The sequence below is a fragment of the Corylus avellana genome, chromosome ca1, assembly GCF_901000735.1.
Source record: "Corylus avellana chromosome ca1, CavTom2PMs-1.0".
Lineage (NCBI taxonomy): Eukaryota > Viridiplantae > Streptophyta > Magnoliopsida > Fagales > Betulaceae > Corylus > Corylus avellana.
The window spans coordinates 34,623,298-34,642,475 of record NC_081541.1 but is presented as its reverse complement, the minus strand read 5'-3'; the positions used below and the strand labels follow the sequence as shown (position 1 = coordinate 34,642,475).

Here is a 19,178-nt window from a genome sequence, read left to right as displayed (position 1 = left end):
TTTTTTTTTTCAGCTATTTGATAATATTATAAAATCTTAATCAAGTAGAATCAATATAATAAGTAAAACTTCTTGCAATATCTGAAGTTGCTATAACTGATTAATAAATAGCTTACTTGAGAAGCAGAGGAGAAAATAAAAGTAGACTTCCTAAGAAAAGAAGAGGAAATGCAACTTGGGATTGCTTCTTGGAGCCTCATTGTTTACACTCTGCTTGTTTTATTGGTAAGCTCTCTTTCTTCTATTTTCTACTTTAATTTACATGTTAAAATCCTCCTAACCTTACTATATTCTTGGCATCTTTGTCAATTCATGAAAGAGCCAATTATATACTTGGTAATTAACAGTTTCTATTTCAGCAAAAACTACAAGATTGTCTAGATCTACTTCAACTTTGATTTCAAAGTACTCTAGTTTTCTTCTGTATTTGCTACAACTGGTTCGGTGTTAAACACATACGTCCACATTTAATAAAAGAGCCCAAATGGCTAAACTTCCTCTTATTTCTTGATATGATCGAATACAACAAGCTCTATTTTATAGAGCTTATAAATGATTTGAGTTTATTCAAATCAAATCCAATCCAATCATTTAGGGTAATTCAATCCTCATCAAAATATAATCAAATTCTCATCTATGAATCCTTATCATAAACTTTTAACATTATGCTTGTGATTTTATAACAGAGTGCAGAGGAGATCAGTTGTAAGCATGTGCATGATCATCCACCAATCCACATGCAGCACATGGACCCTTCACTAAATGTTTTCTTCACAATTGATGATCTAAAAGTTGGGAAAATAAAGCCCATATATTTTCCAGAGAAGGACCCTTCAAAGTCTCCTAGATTGCTGTCTTGAGAAGAAGCTGATACCATTCCTTTCTCATCAAGACAGCTTCCATATCTTCTTGAATTCTTCTCCTTCTCCATAGACTCCCCCCAAGCCAAGGCTATGGAATACACACTAGGACAATGTGAACTTGAACCCATAAAAGGAGAGACCAAGTTCTGTGCTACCACCTTAGAGTCCCTGCTTGATTCTGCACGTGGCATCTTTGGATTGGACACCCAACTCAAAGTTTTAACCACTACCCATCTCACAGACCCAACTACAATTCTACAGAACTATACATTTTTGGGAGTGAAAGAGATTTCAGCTCCAAAAATGATAGCATGTCATACAATGCCTTATCCCTATGCAGTTTTCTACTGCCATTGCCAAGAGAGTGAGAACAGGATATTTGAGGTTTCACTAGGTGGTGAGAATGGAGAGACACTGCAAGCTGCTGCTGTTTGCCACATGGATACCTCTCAGTGGGATCGTGATCACGTGTCATTTCAAGTCCTCAAAATTCAACCCAGAACCTCTCCCGTGTGCGATTTCTTTCCTGCAGATAACTTGGTTTGGGTGCCTTTTTCAGCTTAATTCTGGTTGCATCTATGTGTGACATATTTTTTAGTTCCTATATGTAATTTGAGATATTTGAATGGATAATTGAATGACTGAATACGAAAGATTGGATGGTAATTGGGAATCGTAAAGCCCAAGAATTTCCAACGCTGATTTGAAAACAGCTAATCTCCAAGTAACCTTTCACTGAATAATCATTTTTATGCCTTATACAATTCTCCTACGAATCTTATATAGAGTTAGCCCCTAAACTCAAGCCTAACTATTTGGGCCTTACTTACCAAAGGGCTTTAGCCCACTAACCTAATATGTCCATTACACTTAAAGGAGCCGCTACTATTATATCCTTTTGCCCAACCCTTCAAAGTATAAAAGGGAGGAATAGTTCGGTTGTTCTTCCTTAGAATATTAATTAAATTCATTTATTCCTATTAGCTTAAGTTTTTAAGAAAAATAGTGATTTAACTTAGTATTAGGGTCAATCTTGTTTCAATCATTTACTTTTAATTTCAATTAAATATTACATGTGTTGAGCCTTTAAGCCTACGCGAGAAGAAAAGTTAACCGAAAAAACGTGACATTAAACAAACCAAACATTTGTTTATCTTATAATCATCGCTTAGAAATAAAACAAGAAGATTAGAGATTCAGGGTTGGAATGGATTGTTCATGATCGATGCCCTTTTTTGTGATTTTGTTTCTTGTTAGCTTAAAAACGGTTCGTTTTACTTTAGCAGGGGGCCAAGTTTGTCATTTCCATCTGACTCTGCGTCACGTGCTCCCTACGTGTAACGAACTTCGTATGCTTTAACGGCAAGTGTTAAGTGTGTAATTTAGCGTTCGAGAAACGTTTTTTCTTTTCTTTTCTTTTCTTTTTACTTTTTGCAACCAAAACAAAATTTACACTTCAACGACGCCGTCTCCGAGATACGAAGGCGTGCTGGTTCACTACTCCCTCTCTCTCTCTCTCTCTCTCTCTCTCACTGGGTGCAAAAATGGTGGCTTCAGCTCTCTCCGTGCAATTAAGCTTCTCAATCGCTTATCGCAACAGAACCTCTTCCATTCCATTATGTTCTCGCAGGTATATATATGTGTATAAATTATATACTTTTATTCGCTCGGAGCATTTGAGTTTTACTGCTGTTGTCAATTCTCGAATTACTTCTGCCAATCCACAGAAACTCAACAAGTTCGATAGTATCTGCCTTGCCAAGTCCGTACGGAGATTCTTTAAGACTTGGTAATTCTTTTTCAATTTAAATTTCATTCTTTTATGGTTAGGATAGGACAATAAATGAACTTTTTGCATTCTCAACACCTAAATTTGAGCTAAAACTCGATTTTGGAATGACCCAGTTGTCTTTTTGAGTTTAATTGTCCTTATCAGCAGTTTATTTCAGTTGATTAGAAAAATGATTAAATGAGTAAACTTACACTTTTTGCAGCTTAGGCTTTTGGAACCCAATATGAGTTTGAGCCTTGTTTCCACTCTGTATTTCCCATCCTCTAATTTAAAATGATTAAGTCAACAATTTTATTTTTTAAAAAAAGAAACTTAAACTCTTGGGACAAGTGATAATTTATCATAGTTCATACCCTTAATTTGATCCAAAACCTGTTTTGGTCCAAGGGAATTCACTCTGGTTTCTTAACTAACCATGCCCGTGAATGTTAATCCTATCTAGTGCTTTTAATCATCCTATTGAGCTATTGAATATTTTTGGCTATTCCCTGTTCTTGTCATGGACATAAACTCCTACAGTGATGGTTAAAGCATACAGTTCTTGCATTTTTGCATGGAGAGTGAGTTCTAATAAGTAAACGCATTGTTGCATTCAGGTTTATCCAGTAAAACTATTGGGTTACCTCGAAAGCGTGAAGAAGACTTTCATGATACCAGTACAAGGTCATTGCTTGTTCTCTTTTTTGCTTAAATTGTTTAATGTATCCTTTATATATATATATATATATATATATGAGTGTGTGTGTGTGTGTGTGTGTTATATTGGCGTGTCCATAATCCTTTTGCTCTCATGACTATGCATGCCTTTTCAAGTGATAATTTCTTGGAAAGCATGTGGTTGCAGCTGGGCCATGTTTGTGTTCAATAATCTTCACAAGTTCAATAGGAAAAATGCTACATATACCTATGTTCTATTACTCAGTTTTCCTCGGGATCCTACAATTATAGATGCTTGATCTAGTTCCATGTTTTCTGCTTCTCTGATTAAACTTTTTAATGGAATAATAAGTGATTTGAACTGTGTTTGATATTCAGTTATGAAGCAATAGAAGCCAGAAAGGGTGGGAATCCACCCGTAATGCCAGCTGTAATGACCCCAGGAGGGCCTTTGGATCTCTCATTGGTGTTATTCAGGAATCGCATAATCTTCCTTGGACAGCCAATCAACTCACAGGTGGCTCAGCGAGTTATATCACAGCTTGTGACTCTGGCAACTATTGATGAGAATGCAGATATTCTGGTATGATTAAGTTTTGAGAGTGTTGTTTTCTTTTTCTGCTATTGGAATTGATGCCTTCGGGCTGTAAATTCAAAATTCTAAAGTGTAATTTTTAATGCTTTTTGTGTGTGTGTGTGTGTAAAAATAATTATTTACAACTTATGACTTAGTCATGTACCTTGTCAGGTGTATTTGAACTGCCCTGGTGGAAGTACGTATTCCGTTCTGGCAATTTATGATTGCATGTCTTGGGTAAGATAAAAAAAATTGCTGCATTTCTTGCTTTTTTTTTTTCTTAGTTAATTCTTGCTACCTTTAGCACATTGGTAACTTTTTCTTGGTACTCTGGTATTGGTAATGACCTTCCACAAGGCAAGAAATAATGATTAATTGTCAACTGTATTGAGGATATCCTTATATGAAATGATTGTGACCTCATGTCTCAGGAAGAAAGATTATCCCCAATCTAAAATTGAAAATTCCAAATCAATCACATGGTTGTTATGTATTTATTTTTTCAATTAATCCTAGATTGAACTTTGATTTAATTTTGTGGTCTAGCCTAAATTTTAATTGATATGAGCAAACATCATGAATTACCCTTCTGTCTGAGTGACTGAAAAATATTATATCAGGGATCCCTATATAAATGTTGCAGGATCCATTTACTCAGACAGCTTAGGTATAGAATATATTTGAACATGATGCTATTACTTTCAATAGGTGGCCTGACCATTTTCTACTTCATAGTAAACGAATCTGAAATGAAAAGAAAGTGATATTGGGAGATAGATAATATGAGGAGTACATATGTAACTAAGATGCCAAATAGATACAAATGTCATGCTTGTTCGCTCCAAAAGATTGCTTAACCATTTTACTTTAAATATATGAACTTGAATGGAAGAAAATGAAAATTTGGAGAAGGAAAACTAAAGGAGAAAGATTACCAAGGAGACAAATAGATAATCTGTCTTTGTCTCTCTTTTTCTGACTTCATATTTTTGCTTTATTGATTGAGTTATTTATTTATAAATGGGACATTTGAGATGGTGTCATGGGACATGTCTTTTGGCTGATAATGTTTCTGTGCTTGGAATGTTGTCTTCATGAATTTATTTGATGTCTTTCAGGGTTTAAAAGAGGTCATGCTGCCTATATATTATAGATTAGAACACAAATATCATCTGCCTTTAAAATTTAAGAACAAGTTACCAGACTGTTGCTGGATGTTGACAGTCTTCCTTCCCATGTACTCATGTGATCCTGTCAGGCATTCAGGCCTGCCCATCTTCTGTATTCTCCAGAAAACCAAGCTCATCAGGCCTTTCTCCCCTATTCATCGTTGGATTATGTACTCATCCTTAGAGTTATATGGTACTTGCAAAAGCATGTACTGCATCTCCCAATTGTGTGCATTGTACTTCATATACATCCATCTTTGAAAAAAATGGTCTTCAATCTCTCACTCTCCGAACATTTATTGACTCATGTTTTCAGATAAAGCCTAAGGTTGGCACAGTATGTTTTGGAGTAGCGGCAAGCCAAGGTGCACTTCTTCTTGCTGGTGGAGAAAAGGGAATGCGCTATGCAATGCCAAATGCACGCATTATGATACATCAACCACAGAGTGGATGTGGGGTATGAATTGCATTTTGGCTTAGTTTACTGCATTATATGAAAGGAGATGTGTGTGAGAAGATAAGATCTGAAGATTAGATTATATTATATTAGAAATCTGTCGCAAATTCTGGTAAATCTGTCCAAACAAATTAGATTAGAAGTGCATCTTTCTAATCAAGTTTAATTTCCTCTCTTATGTTTGCCTAATTTCTTTTGTCCTTCGGTGTATGGGTGCATGGGCTTACTTGAAGTTTAAATTAGTTTCTCCTAATCTACAGTGGTCTGAGATTAAAAAGTTACAATAAAACTATGTTAAATGGATTTGGGTGTGGGTAACACAAACCATAAACATATTGTCACGAGCAAGTGTAAAAAAAAAAAAAAAAAAAAAAATTGAAATAATCTGAGATATTGCATGTTTCATTTGTTAAAATCTCCATAGATTTGACTGTGTTATCTGCTTGTAGGGTCATGTGGAAGATGTGAGGCGCCAAGTGAACGAAGCAGTTCAATCTCGCCATGTCAGTCTCTCTTCCCCCATTGCATGCTCTAAATGATCTCTTGACAATTAGAATTCAGCCTAAATGACTTAGATGAAGCTGTAATATAGCGACTCAATTGTGTCTTATATTCTTGCTAATTTGAATTAAAAATGAAAAACAAGCCTTCCTTAGGTTGTATAAGTTTCAAGCATTAGAGAAACTGAAATTTAGGGCTAGCAACATGCTGGGCTGGTCTGTTCAAATTAGTTTCATTCTGCACTGCAGTGAAGATGATGATTGAGAGTGTGCAACATATTGCTAGAAAAATCCATGCTGTTTTCTCAAAGAATTAGACTGGTATGTTTTGGCCTATCTCTTGGAAAACAACATTTTAGTAGTACTAGTAAATACAGGTGCCTTGATACTCATCTGAGGAAGTGTGGAATGATTGCTAACAAGGCACCAACATTCTTGTGCTGCAAGAATATTAAGGAATTTCTTCCAATTTTTCATTAGCTACCAATTTTTAGAAGCCTAATGAACTGAAAACTTGCTGTATTTTCTGGGGCTTTGACAGAAAATATTGATGCACCATTATTGCACTTTCCAATTCCCCGAGCACTTGAGATTTGGATTGCTCTCCATATTATGTTGACTGAATTTACCAATTTCCCCAACGAACTTGCTTTTCTCTGTCAAAATTCTTTTGAATGCGTGAGAGCACTCCTCAATATTAAGCCTTTAGGAGTCCGTGGACCATCTTCTTCTCCAATGTGAGGTTGCTTGCGCCATTTGGAATGTTTTCTTCAATTGATTTGATTTGTCTTAAGCTATGCCTAGACGAGTAGTTGACTTGTATTGTTGTTGGAAAGACTGTGCCTTTTATGCCTTTTGAGGCGTCTTTAGAAGGAAATGAATGACAGAAGTTTTGTAGACGATAAGAGGACTTTGGAAAAGATTAAGTCTTTACTTTCAACACCCTGTATTTTTTGACAGCTACTTTTGTCTCTCATTTGGTGATTAGTTATCATGATTTTTTTGTTTTTTCCCCTCTTACTAGCTATGTAGCTTCTCTTGTATACTTTCTCTATACTTGGGGGTGCCCTACGTTTTTTTATAATATCTCGATTATTTATAAATAAAAAAAAAAAATACTGTGTTAATTCTGCTTTTCTTCTTTCCCTCGTAATATCATGCAGAAAATTGACAAAATGTATGCTGCTTTTACTGGCCAACCTCTAGAGAAAGTGCAACAATACACTGAAAGGGATCGTTTCCTGTCTGTTTCTGAGGTAAGTGCTCTCTATTTACATCTATTTATTCATTATATTTAAATGAGAAATGGAAATGGCTAATATAATGGAAAGGGAAATGTTTGTAAGCTGTCTGCGTCGCTAGGATTTTATAGGCCTATTAACTGGAACCTCATAAATATTGCTTTTGAGTTGTCACGATGACTATACACCCTGCAAACTCAAAATTCAGAGCTCATTATAATGAAAAAGCTTCCATTTTCTGCTCTCTCTCTTTTTTATCCCAGCTTCCTTGGCAACTGATTACTGCTCTAGTACATAATTACACCACTGAAAACCACTAAAGCTTTTCTTGCTCTTGCTGCCTCCAACTGCAGGCTATGGAGTTTGGACTTATCGATGGCGTGTTAGAAACGGAATATTGAATTCATGATTTTCTACCAAACCATCTTATGCACATCATGCTGCAATTTGTTCACAAACTGATAGACCCGAGTTGTCTTCAATGATATATGTCAAGCAGTGCTTATACTTATTTTGAGAGACTACCTGTTCTGGGTTCATTCCACTTGATTGGAGTTTAAGTTACTAGTGCATTAGTTCTTGGTCTCGAAACAGGTCTCATAATTATCAAGAAAATGAGAATTGGCAGCTTTTAAGCTTCTAACTTTTCTGAAATCGCACTTTTTGTCTACAAAATCGCAAGAACAAATGCATTCTAAGACAACTTAGCTTGTAGTCCATATTACCAGGCAAAGAGAAAGTTATATGTCGTTGTTCTTGGTCCTTCGGGAGGACGGTTTTACTGCACACTATAATCTCCATGGATAGTAATAACTTCCATGGAGGTTATTAGGTTGAGGAGGTGCATCCCTTCAAAACAGAAACAACCCGTCATAGGGTTGCATGAAAGCCTGTAAATAAGCTATGGGGGCAGTGGTTTGTTTCATCCAATTTTTTACCATTTCGCAGTTCATTTTCCGTTTGGATTTTCGCCCTAATGAGAGAATCCCTCCATTACAAAATATTCAAAAGATCCTACAATTTGATATGCAAGTGCTATTATGATCAGTAGTGTTATTGAGTTCGAACAATCCAAAAATGTATATATTGAAGTTGGTTTTACACAAGCATGAAAACTTATTCGATCCGAGGAGATAAGAACACGAGAGAGAAATTTTGCAATGCCCTCCTTAATTGGTATTTATTTTTGGGTCAAGGTTTAATGCAATTCCTGCACATATCGATGCCCATTTTTGGTTAATTTGAAGGCTATTGTCCTAATTAATCTGCATCCAAATTATGTGTTTTTGTTTTCGTTTGGGATTATACAGTTGTATGAATGTCTTTGTCTTTGTATTGCTTTTGCCTTTAATTTAAAAAATAAAAAATCTAAATTCACTAAATGAAACAATATAAATTAATTAAGGTGGTGTTTTTATTAAAAACAAAAGGTTGCAATTACAAAAACTCACGTAACATGAATTTGGCTGTAAAGCTAGAAAAAGCACATACTGTAGTAAGAAATTAGACAACAATACTCTTAATATATAACAAACGTAGAACACAGAATACATTTTTAGAATTGTTTGTATTCAACAATCGTTGGAGTACAACCTCTCGTAGTAGCAATAGCATGAACGATGAATTAATCCATAACATGATCCGCCAATTGCGGATTCCCAATTCATACACTGCCGACCACAGCCACTATTCGAAAATAGTATTGAACATCTCTCCGACCATGTTTTGCTTCTACGCAGACAAATTAAATCTGATGCAGTTGTCATCTCTACATCATGCAAATTAATATATAAGATCATTGTACAATATTAGAAACCTCTAATTAAGTGCATAAACTTCATATTAAAACATGTTCCTCCACAAGAATATGATGAGAATTTGATGTTAATTAGAACATGTCGAATGATTTTGCAGTACCGTGAATATATGATAATTATGAATGTTTATAACTACTTACTCATGTTGGAGGAGAGGATCATGAAGACTAAAAGGATGGGTAACAAGTGAAAAGATTTGGAAGTATTAACCATGTTTAAGTTGTATAAGAAGGGTAATTAAGTGCTATCTATGTGTTTTATTTATAGCATAAGATGCTAGTCACACAAATATGCTACGACTATTACCTTTGAACAGTATTGAATATATCAAAGCATATTGCAATTTGCAAGTTTATCCCTTGGATATAATGAAGTGTTTTAGCCAATCAACTCTAACCCCAAAAGGTAACAATAGTATATATATATATATATATATATATATATATATATAGGGGCATAATCAAGTGTTTGTAATTCTATTTCCATATCTTTTTTTTATTATTCTTCTTTTTGGGGAAGGTGCCAATAATAGTAGAAAAGTGTAAATAAATCTAGAAGTACGTAGCTAGTATCTTGATGATTCATTTGACAAATGATTTAACAATAGATTAATCTAGAGTTTTCAGCGGTTTGGCCTCTAATTTCTAACCCAACGAAGAGGTACATATTATATATCAACCTCTTTCTTCTTGTGACACACTAACGGTTACATTTTTCTTCTCAATTTTTGGACATAAATTAGTAATCAATTCTTGCCTAACCAAATTAAAAGTAGAAGTATTGTAATTGGACCTCACCTTTTATTAATCTATTGTTGGTCATTCAATTATCAAAAAAATCATCAAGCTACTTAGCTTTTGTTTGGTTAAAACTAGCAGTTTTTTATTATTATTATTATTATTATTATTGGTGGATCACACATGCATGTATCTGAATGGACTTTATTTATATATCTTAAACTCACATGAGGAGGAAGGGCTGCTCAAAGTAAAAGCGGTAGCATATTTGTCTAAGCAACTTATGCTATAAATTAAACAACGAGCTAATTAACTACCTTTCTTAAGCATGGTTATTAATTAAGACTTCCAAATCTATTTACTTGTTACCCATCTTTTTAATTTTCATCATCTCCTCGAAAATGAGTAAGTAATTATAAACATTCATTATCTTACGTGTTTTGTATACTTGACAACGCGCATCTTGATAGTCTAGTCCAAGAGACTTGCTAAGACAAAAAACATACAAGAATGACTCGTTAGTGGTACCGGTGATGGAAAGCACTATGATGCCTAAGTCAGTAGGGTGCTTCAGAGAGAACCCTATGAAAAAAAAAGTGAGAAGGAAAAAATATACATACTTCATAATAGGAATCGTCACATTCATGGTCCCCTCAACCGCTCATTCCCTTATTGAGTTGAGTTTAAATAGGCAAAACCATAGATGGGGAGATATCCTTCCTTCTATAGTCCCCTTACAAAGTGTTGGTCTGATAGGTGATCCCATCAGTTTGGAGACTATCAATTGGCGATTCCCTCAATGGAGGGGAAAGCATACAAGAATGACTCGTTAGTGGCACTGGTGGTGGAAAGCACTATGATGCCTCAGTCAGTAGGGTGCTTGGGAGAGAACCCTATGAAAAAAAAAAAAAAAAAAAAGTGAGAAGAAAAAAATATACATACTTCATAATAGGAATCGTCACCTTCACGGTCCCCTCAACTGCTCATTCCCTTATTGAGTTGAGTTTAAATAGGCAAAACCATAGATGGGGAGATATCCTTCCTTCTATAATTCCCTTACAAAGTGTTGGTCCGATAGGTGATCCCATCAGTTTGGAGACTATCGATCGGCGATTCCCTCAAGGGAGGGCTGACCTGTCAGGCGTAGCCCAGGCAAAGGGCGAATGAACCTTCTTAGGCCCATGGGAGGGCTCTAGTAAATGGTGTCACCAGTACTCATACAGAATCATTCAATATGCATGGTCTAACATCAAATTCTCATATCATTCAACATTTTAGTATGATGTTTATGCAACTTATTATATATGTCATAATCTCTACATATGATTTAATTTGCCTAATCACATATATAAAGGGCTCTATTGTACAATGATGATCTTATCATGTCACTATGATTTCTTCACATGATGCAGAGAACGATGGCAACTGCACAGTATTCACTTTGTCAACATAGAAGCAAAAATTCATATCCATTCGCCCAGTTTTAAGAAAACATATATTATTTTAACTCTTGAAAAAAAACCCTTTACCCAACCTTTATGTTTTTTATTGGGTTAGTGATCCCAAAACATTGGGTTAGTGATCCAAATTAACTGTCGGCCTAATGCATTTCTTTATTGATTAATTTTTTAATGGGTTGTGTTTCACATCTCCGATCTATTAGGGTTTTGGATCCAACAATACTTACACAAATTGACTTTTTAAAGGTTTTTTGGGCACTGTTTTTAAAACACGCAACAAAAAAATTATGATCGAAGGCGCGTATTTAGGATGGTGGTTCATTAGTCCTAAAACAAAATTTTCAAAGTAATGTAGGCATGGGTTCAAATCATAAGAATCTTTTGATTAGTGTAAATCATAATGGGTCTCAGAAGTGTCTTTATTGGACTGTGTCAAGCTATTACTCAATTGAACTTGAGAGAGGGCATGCGGTTTCTACAGTTTGAGCCCCTCCTGTGCAATTTCTAGTGGACAGGTGCTACCACGTACTTACCATGGTCACACGCTCTCTTTACCTTTTTATAATTAGAATAAAAAAAAAATTATGTTTGTATTTTCATAAGTATGAGTGTTTTGTATTTTGAGTTTTTTTTTTTTTTTTTTTTTTTTTTAAAGAGTTATTTGTTAGAACAAAAAACAAAAGCATTAATATTAAGTAATAAAATTTGACAAATATATTTAATGGTTTAATTAGTAGCTTACATGATGAGTGACACATGCTATGTCATAATAATAGTTTGTAAAGAACTTGTAGAAGTACTCTCATTTCATTTATAAATGTCATTAATTCATTTATTTTTATAATTTTTGAAAGCATATGTCATTTATTTATTTATTTGTCTGCATTTAAATTTTAAACTATGAAGTAGGTGGCAGTACGATAAAAGAATTCACGTTCAAACTCTTCACAAAAAATCATAAATTCCCAGCAGTTCGTACGTCAAAATCAAAGCCATTTGTTTTAGACAATTTTATTTGTTAATATCCAATATGTTATGGCTAAAAAATAAAAGCTTTGACGTGTAGGTATCAGTCAAAGACCGAACCACCTTAACTTTGGTCAATTTTTTTTGCTATTATCTTTAGATAAGTTTGAGTGCAATTATAAAAGTAAGTATTAAAATATTAATTAAATCATTAAATTAATTATTACCAAATCAGTACCAGCTGAGGCAGTTGCTTCCTAAAAGCTACTTGATCAAGTGGATAATATTAAGTACAGTTTATGTCATTTTTATGATCTTCAATGAGATCATGAAATAAATGAGTGTTTATCAAGCAAGTAAAAAAAAAAACAAACAAACAAACAAACAATTTTTTATTATTTGACCTAATGCAATTATGCAAAGGTACTATTAATTTTCATACACTAAAGGTGCCGCACGCATCGGAGGAGTTGTTTATTAACCGGTTGATGTTTCGTACGGGGCAAGCCTCTGAAGCTACGCATATGCTCGGGCTAGTTGCACCTAGCTACACCATACCATGCATATATAAGAGAAATGGGATTTTAAAAAAAAAATAATAAAAAAAAAAATAAAAAGGGAGAGAAATGGGGTTTCGTTTGAAAAAATATTCTTGGGGAAATTGCAATTTTTTTTTTTTTTAATGGTTTATGTGGTTTGAGGTTAATTGATGAAAAAATAGGTATATATATGGGGTTTCAAAAGGGATTATCACTCTACGAGGTAATTAACCAGTTCCAAATAAAACAATTATAAGTTAACTGAGCATGTTAGTACCAACCAAATTGGCTACAATGGTTAGAATCCATTAACTTGACATATCAGTACCAATTATATAACGACATGTACAAATCCATTTTGCTTAGGTTATGCCAAAAATACACCCTGCTCTCTCTTTCCACTTAAGGCAAAGTAAATTTAGAAAAATCAGAGAGTACAGTTAAATCGTCGAGCAACCGTTGGATATTATATTTTTATTTAACAATTGTCTAACAATACTGATGTGACATTCATAAGAAATGGAGCGAAACAATTAGCTACCAATAAAAGACAAGTAGAAGCGAGGGTACGTACTAAGAAGCCAGTGGGGTACGTCAACGGGGACACATCAAATGGTTTCGTACCGGCCACCTTTGGGCTGGAGATTGAGCATAATGTAGCCTTTTTGAGTTCTTTCTTATTTGTTTTTATTTTCGCTTATTCCTCTATTATCTTTATTTTCCCATTTTGTTACGAGTCTCTTCAAAATAGTTTAGTAATTCATGAATGACTTCTTTAGGACATGAACTTTCTTACAAACATAAAAAATAAATAAATAAAATAAAATAAAATATATATTAATTTTGACGTCAACTTTTTTCGATTATGTTTAATGTAATAAACTTTTGCGATTCAAGCAACCTTCCTCGTACCGTGGTGGCATGCATATGTTTCCTCCACCAAGGTGAGACGTTCGAAGGATGTTGGAGAGATCGAAAAAGAAGAGTATATATGGGATTTCATTGAACTATGTTATTATCCTTCTCGTGCATGCTACTTTTGATATTATTGTTCCTTGGGAAACTCTAGCTATCAATTATTGGCTTTCCTACCCACATGCATGATGATTAATGAAATCTTTCTCTTTCAGGCATGAGAAAATTGGAACCTATAACTTTCACTACAACTTCTCAGGAAATTAATAACCACTATCAAAAAAAATAAATAAATAACGACGCCCTAAAAGGTGTCATTCTTTGAAAACGACACCAAGAGGCGTCGTTCACTCTTTGAAAGACACCTCTCGTTCACTGTTGAAATGACGTCTCCCATTGAGACAATGTCGTTTCAACAATGGACAACGTCGTTTCAACAATTTGCATAATATGGGTAGAAAAATTAAGCAACAAAATTTTACATGTAAATTTAATTGTTTAATAATGATTAACATAATGATTAATGTTACCGTGACGTAAGTTTTTAAGGATGACAGCCCACATAGATGGAACATGATACAAGATGAGTGAAACAATTATTTTAGTCAACTAAGAAATCCATCGGATGGTTATAAAAGCTAGCATAGTTTTCTTGAAATCTTACACCCTTAGTCATCAACAGGAGTTGTGATAAACATGGCTCTTCGATATTCTGCATATCGGATAGTACTCTTCTTTTATCTTTTGCTCTTAATGGTAAATCCTGCTTCCTCATTAAAGCTTTTAGTGTTTGTATACCATCATCTCTAGCTAGCTCCATTTTACATGAAAGTTTAGCATTTCTTAAATTTGATTTTTGGCTTATTTGTTCACAGTGTGACCATGGAAGTGGAGCAAGGGATGTTGCTAAACAAGAGTGGAAACAATATGCAGCTGCTTACAGCACTATACATGATGCAAAAGATTCAGTTTATGTAGCTGCATATGGAACTAAACAGGACGTGGAAGAGTCAGGCTATGCAGCAGGTTACAAAGCTGCTTACAGGACTAAACAAGATGTGAAAGACAGTTACATTACTTCGTATAATACTAAAGAAGACTCGACAGAGCATGTCAGTGTTCGTTTCATGATCTGCTTTACATTTTATTTCAAAGCTTTCACTTCTTTGAAGTTTATCTGAATTTAGGTTCTTGTTTGCATGCAGTGGAACCATGCTAATGGAGTGAAGGGCGTAGCTAGACAGCACTTGAACCAACCCTATGCAGCTGGGTACAGAAACAGACAGGCAAATTACATAACTAGTTCTGGAACCAAAGAAGATGTTGAAGACAGCTACATAGCTCAGTATGGTACTAAAGAGGCCTTGAAAGACTTTGACATGAAGAATAAAGAGCATGTTAGTGTTTGTTTTGGTGATATATAGATGTCTGCTACACTGTATTTAAGGGTTTTCCATTTTTTTCAAGTTGATCTTAATTTGGATTCCTGTTTGCAGGGCCACCAGCAAGAGGAGGTGGAAAACCAAAAAGAGATGAACCAACCCTACATAGCTGGGTACACAAACAGACAGGTAAATTGCATAACTAGTTATGGAACTAGAGAGGATGTGAAAGACAATTACATAGCTCAGTGTGGTACTAAAAAGCCTTGAAAGACACTGAGATGGAGAATAGAGAGCATGTTAGTGTTTGTTTTGGTGATATATACTTGCCTGCTACACTGAATTTAAGGGTTTACATTTTGTTAAGTAGGTCTTAATTTGGATTCTTGTTTGCAGGGCCACCAGCAAGTGGAGATGGAAAGCCAAAAAGAGATGAACCAACCCTACATAGCTGGGTACAGAAATAGACAGGTAAATTACATAACTAATTATGGAACTAGAGAGGATGTGAAAGACAATTACATAGCTCAGTATGGTACTAAAAAGGCCTTGAAAGACACTAAGATGGAGAATAGAGAGCATGTTAGTATTTGATTTGGTGATATATATGCCTATTACACTTTATTTAAGGGTTTTTCATTTTGTCAATTTGATCAATTTGGATTCTTGTTTGCAGGGCCACCAGCAAGAGGAGGTGGAAAACCAAAAAGAGATGAACCAACCCTACATAGCTGGGTACACAAACAAACAGGTAAGTTACATAACTAGTTATAGAACTAAAGAGGCTATGAAAGACAATTACATAGCTCAGTATGGTACTAGAAAGCCTTGAAAGACACTGAGATGGAGAATAGAGAGCATTTTAGTGTTTGATTTGGTGATATATATGCCTATTTCACTGCATTTAAGGGTTTTCCATTTTGTCAAGTTGATCTTAATTTGGATTCTTGTTTGCAGGGGCCCCAGCAAGAGGAGGTGGAAAACCAAAAAGAGATGAACCAACCCTACATAGCTGGGTACACAAACAGACAGGTAATTACATAACTAGTTACGGAACTAAAGAGGATGTGAAAGACAATTACATAGCTCAGTATGGTACTAAAAAAGACATGAAAGACACTAAGATGGAGAATAGAGAGCATGTAGTGTTTGATTTGGTGATATATATGCATATTACACTGCGTTTAAGGGTTTACCATTTTGTCAAGTTGATCAATTTGGATTCTTGTTTGCAGGGCCACCAGCAAGAGGAGGTGGAAAACCAAAAGGAGATGAACCAACCCTACATAGCTGGGTACACAAACAAACAGGTAAATTACATAACTAGTTACGTAACTAAAGAGAATGTGAAAGACAATTACATAGCTCAATATGGTACTAAAAAAGCCATGAAAGACACTAAGATGGAGAATAAAGAGCATGTTAGTGTTTGATTTGGTGATATATATGCCTATTACACTACGTTTAAGGGTTTTCCATTTTGTCAAGTTGATCTTATTTTGGATTCTTGTTTGCAGGGCCACCAGCAAGAGGAGATGGAAAACCAAAAAGAGATGAACCAACCCTACATAGCTGGGTACACAAACAGACAGGCAAGTTATAAAACTAGTTATGGAACTAGAGCAGATGTGAAAGACAATTACATAGCTCAATGTGGTACTAAAAAGGCCCTGAAAGACACTGAGATGGAGAATAGAGAGCATGTTGGTGTTTGTTTTGGTGATATATATTTGCCTGCTACACTGTATTCAAGGGTTTACATTTTGTCAAGTTGGTCTTAATTTGGATTCTTGTTTGCAGGGCCACCAGCAAGAGGAGATAGAAAGCCAAAAAGAGATGAACCAACCCTACATAGCTGGGTACACAAACAGACGGGCAAATTACATAACGAGAGAGGATGTGAAAGACAATTACATAGCTCAGTATGGTACTAAAAAAGCCTTGAAAGACACTGAGATGGAGAATAAAAAGCATGTTAGTGTTTGTTTCTTATTTTCTCACTACTCTTTATTTGGGAGCAGCTAGAATTTGTAACTCTTTGTTAAAGTTGATCTTGATTTGAGTTGTTGTTTGTAGTGTGGCCAACAAGTGGTGGCAAACCAAGAAGAGATGAAGCAACCCTACATAGCTGGGTACAAAAACAGAGAAGCAAATTACAAAACTGGTTATGGAGGCAGAGGAGATGAGAAAGACAGTTACATAGCTGGTTACATAAATACCCAAGACGTGAAAGAGTTGGATGACTCGCATGAAAATCAAATGGCAGCAAAGCCATCATCATCATCATCCCACATGGACCACTCAAAAGCATTCAAATTTGGCTTTTTTACATTCGATGATCTGTATGTTGGGAGAACAATGGCAGTCCACTTTCCCATACAAGAATTTCCCCATTTCTTGCCTAGAGGAGAAGCTGATTCCATTCCTTTCTCAATGCCCCAACTCCCAAACGTTCTCCAACTCTTCTCAATCCCTGCAGATTCTCCCAATGCAAAAGCCATGAAAGACACACTCATGCAGTGTGAATCTTTACCCATCAAGGGGGAGATCAAGCTCTGTGCTACCTCTTTAGAATCCATGCTTGATTTTGTCAACAACATCATGGGCTCGGGGACCAACTTGAATGTTCTAACAACAAAACAGTTCCCCACAATGCCAGAGTTGACACAAAACTACAGTGTCTTGACTATTTCAGAAGAAATTCATGCTCCTAAATGGGTTGCCTGCCACCCATTGCCTTACTCTTACAAAGTTTTCTACTGTCACTTCATAGAAAATAGCAAGATTTTCAAGGTTTCTCTAGGAGGTGAAAACGGGCAGAAGGTGGAAGCTGTTGCTGTATGCCACATGGACACGTCTGATTGGGACCCTGATAACATCCTGTTTAGACAACTTGGAATCAAGCCCAGCTCGTCTTCTCCAATATGCCATTTCCTCCCTGTATATCATCTTGTCTGGGTTCCATCGCCAACAACAGCCTCTATCTGAGCAGCACCGTTGCCTTGCCAGTTGCCTCTATATATGTTGTGTAGATGTTGAATAAAGGTCAATAATCACCGAGTTCTTGTTCTGCTTGTGATGCTACTTTCTAGTTTGTTGTTTCTATGTCTTGTAGGGGAAAGTCAGATGTACAAAAGGCTCTGACTTTGTTTCTTAATTAAGCAGTTAGTTATGAAACATGCCTGCCATTTGTGTTATGAGTTCAAACTGAGTGTTTTTTTTTTCAGTTTGTTGATAAGAATCCAACCGTCAACTCTGTCCTCCATATATTCCATGTCATTCCCAAAAAGTAGAAATTTTCGTAAGAATATCGAACGAAGTTTTCTTTCAAACTAAACTAAAGAATAACGTTCGAAAATACATTTTTATCTTATCACTATTTTATCCTGACATCGTAGTACCAATCAATCATTGATAATTGACAAAAAAAAAATCTAAAGATTGATTAGTACGTCAACCGCGTAAAATAATGATAAAATAAAAGTATAGTTTTTAGCATTGCTCTAAACTAAAATGTGTCTAGAATGCATAGAGTAATGCTAAAAACTACACTTTTATCTTATTTTACTGACGTGACAGTTTCAATCAATGAAACCACACTTTTATCTTATTTTGCTGACGTGCCGGTGCCGGTGCCAATCAACTATTAGATTTTTTTTTTTTATCTTTTATTTTTTATCATGGGTGCCCAAGTATTGATTAGCACTAACACATCAACATTGTAAGATAAAAGTATAATTTCAAGCATTACTCATTTGCATATGATTTTCACAAGCACCATTTTTAATAGATCATGTAATTCTCACATGCATTTTATGGACTACTGTATCTTTTGCTTCATTCCCTTACAAACTCACTAGGAAATCAACATTTTATGGAAATGACAGCCCACATTTTGTCAAGCATTCTCAATGCATCATAATTTTGTCTAAGAACAAATTTTTCCTCCAAATTGAGTCGATAAAATTTCCTCAAAATCAGTGTATTAAGGTAGCATGTCCAAAATGCAATAGATCATATGATTTTCACATGCACTAAATCAGATATAGGAATTTGTCCGTGTCAGTTTAATAAACTGAATTGGAGAAAAATAGAAGGAAAACTCT

The 19,178-nt window shown here is 35.2% G+C and overlaps 1 protein-coding gene and 1 pseudogene across 1 annotated transcript; both read left to right on the top strand.

Annotated features, from left to right (window-relative positions):
* The first annotated feature begins 713 nt into the window (after positions 1-713).
* Positions 714-1,427, top strand: LOC132173922 (BURP domain-containing protein BNM2A-like; annotated as a pseudogene).
* Positions 1,428-2,313: 886 nt separating this feature from the next.
* On the top strand, positions 2,314-7,800 carry LOC132167733 (ATP-dependent Clp protease proteolytic subunit 6, chloroplastic). The gene is made up of 9 exons (XM_059578758.1): positions 2,314-2,493; positions 2,591-2,652; positions 3,252-3,318; positions 3,691-3,895; positions 4,061-4,126; positions 5,375-5,515; positions 5,965-6,018; positions 7,179-7,271; positions 7,610-7,800. Exons 1-9 carry the CDS (start codon positions 2,408-2,410, stop codon positions 7,655-7,657), a joined length of 822 nt encoding a protein of 273 aa, XP_059434741.1. The 5' UTR covers positions 2,314-2,407; the 3' UTR covers positions 7,658-7,800.
* The last annotated feature ends 11,378 nt before the right edge of the window (positions 7,801-19,178 follow it).

What these genes read in the sequence shown, in the direction of transcription:
- LOC132167733 (XM_059578758.1), top strand. Translation starts at nt 2,408, where the DNA reads ATGGTGGCTTCAGCTCTCTCCGTGCAATTAAGCTTCTCAATCGCTTAT. An exon ending in TTTCATGATACCAGTACAAG is followed by an intron (nt 3,319 to 3,690) that starts GTCATTGCTTGT and finishes TTTGATATTCAG; the next exon opens with TTATGAAGCAATAGAAGCCA. An exon ending in AAGCAGTTCAATCTCGCCAT is followed by an intron (nt 6,019 to 7,178) that starts GTCAGTCTCTCT and finishes AATATCATGCAG; the next exon opens with AAAATTGACAAAATGTATGC.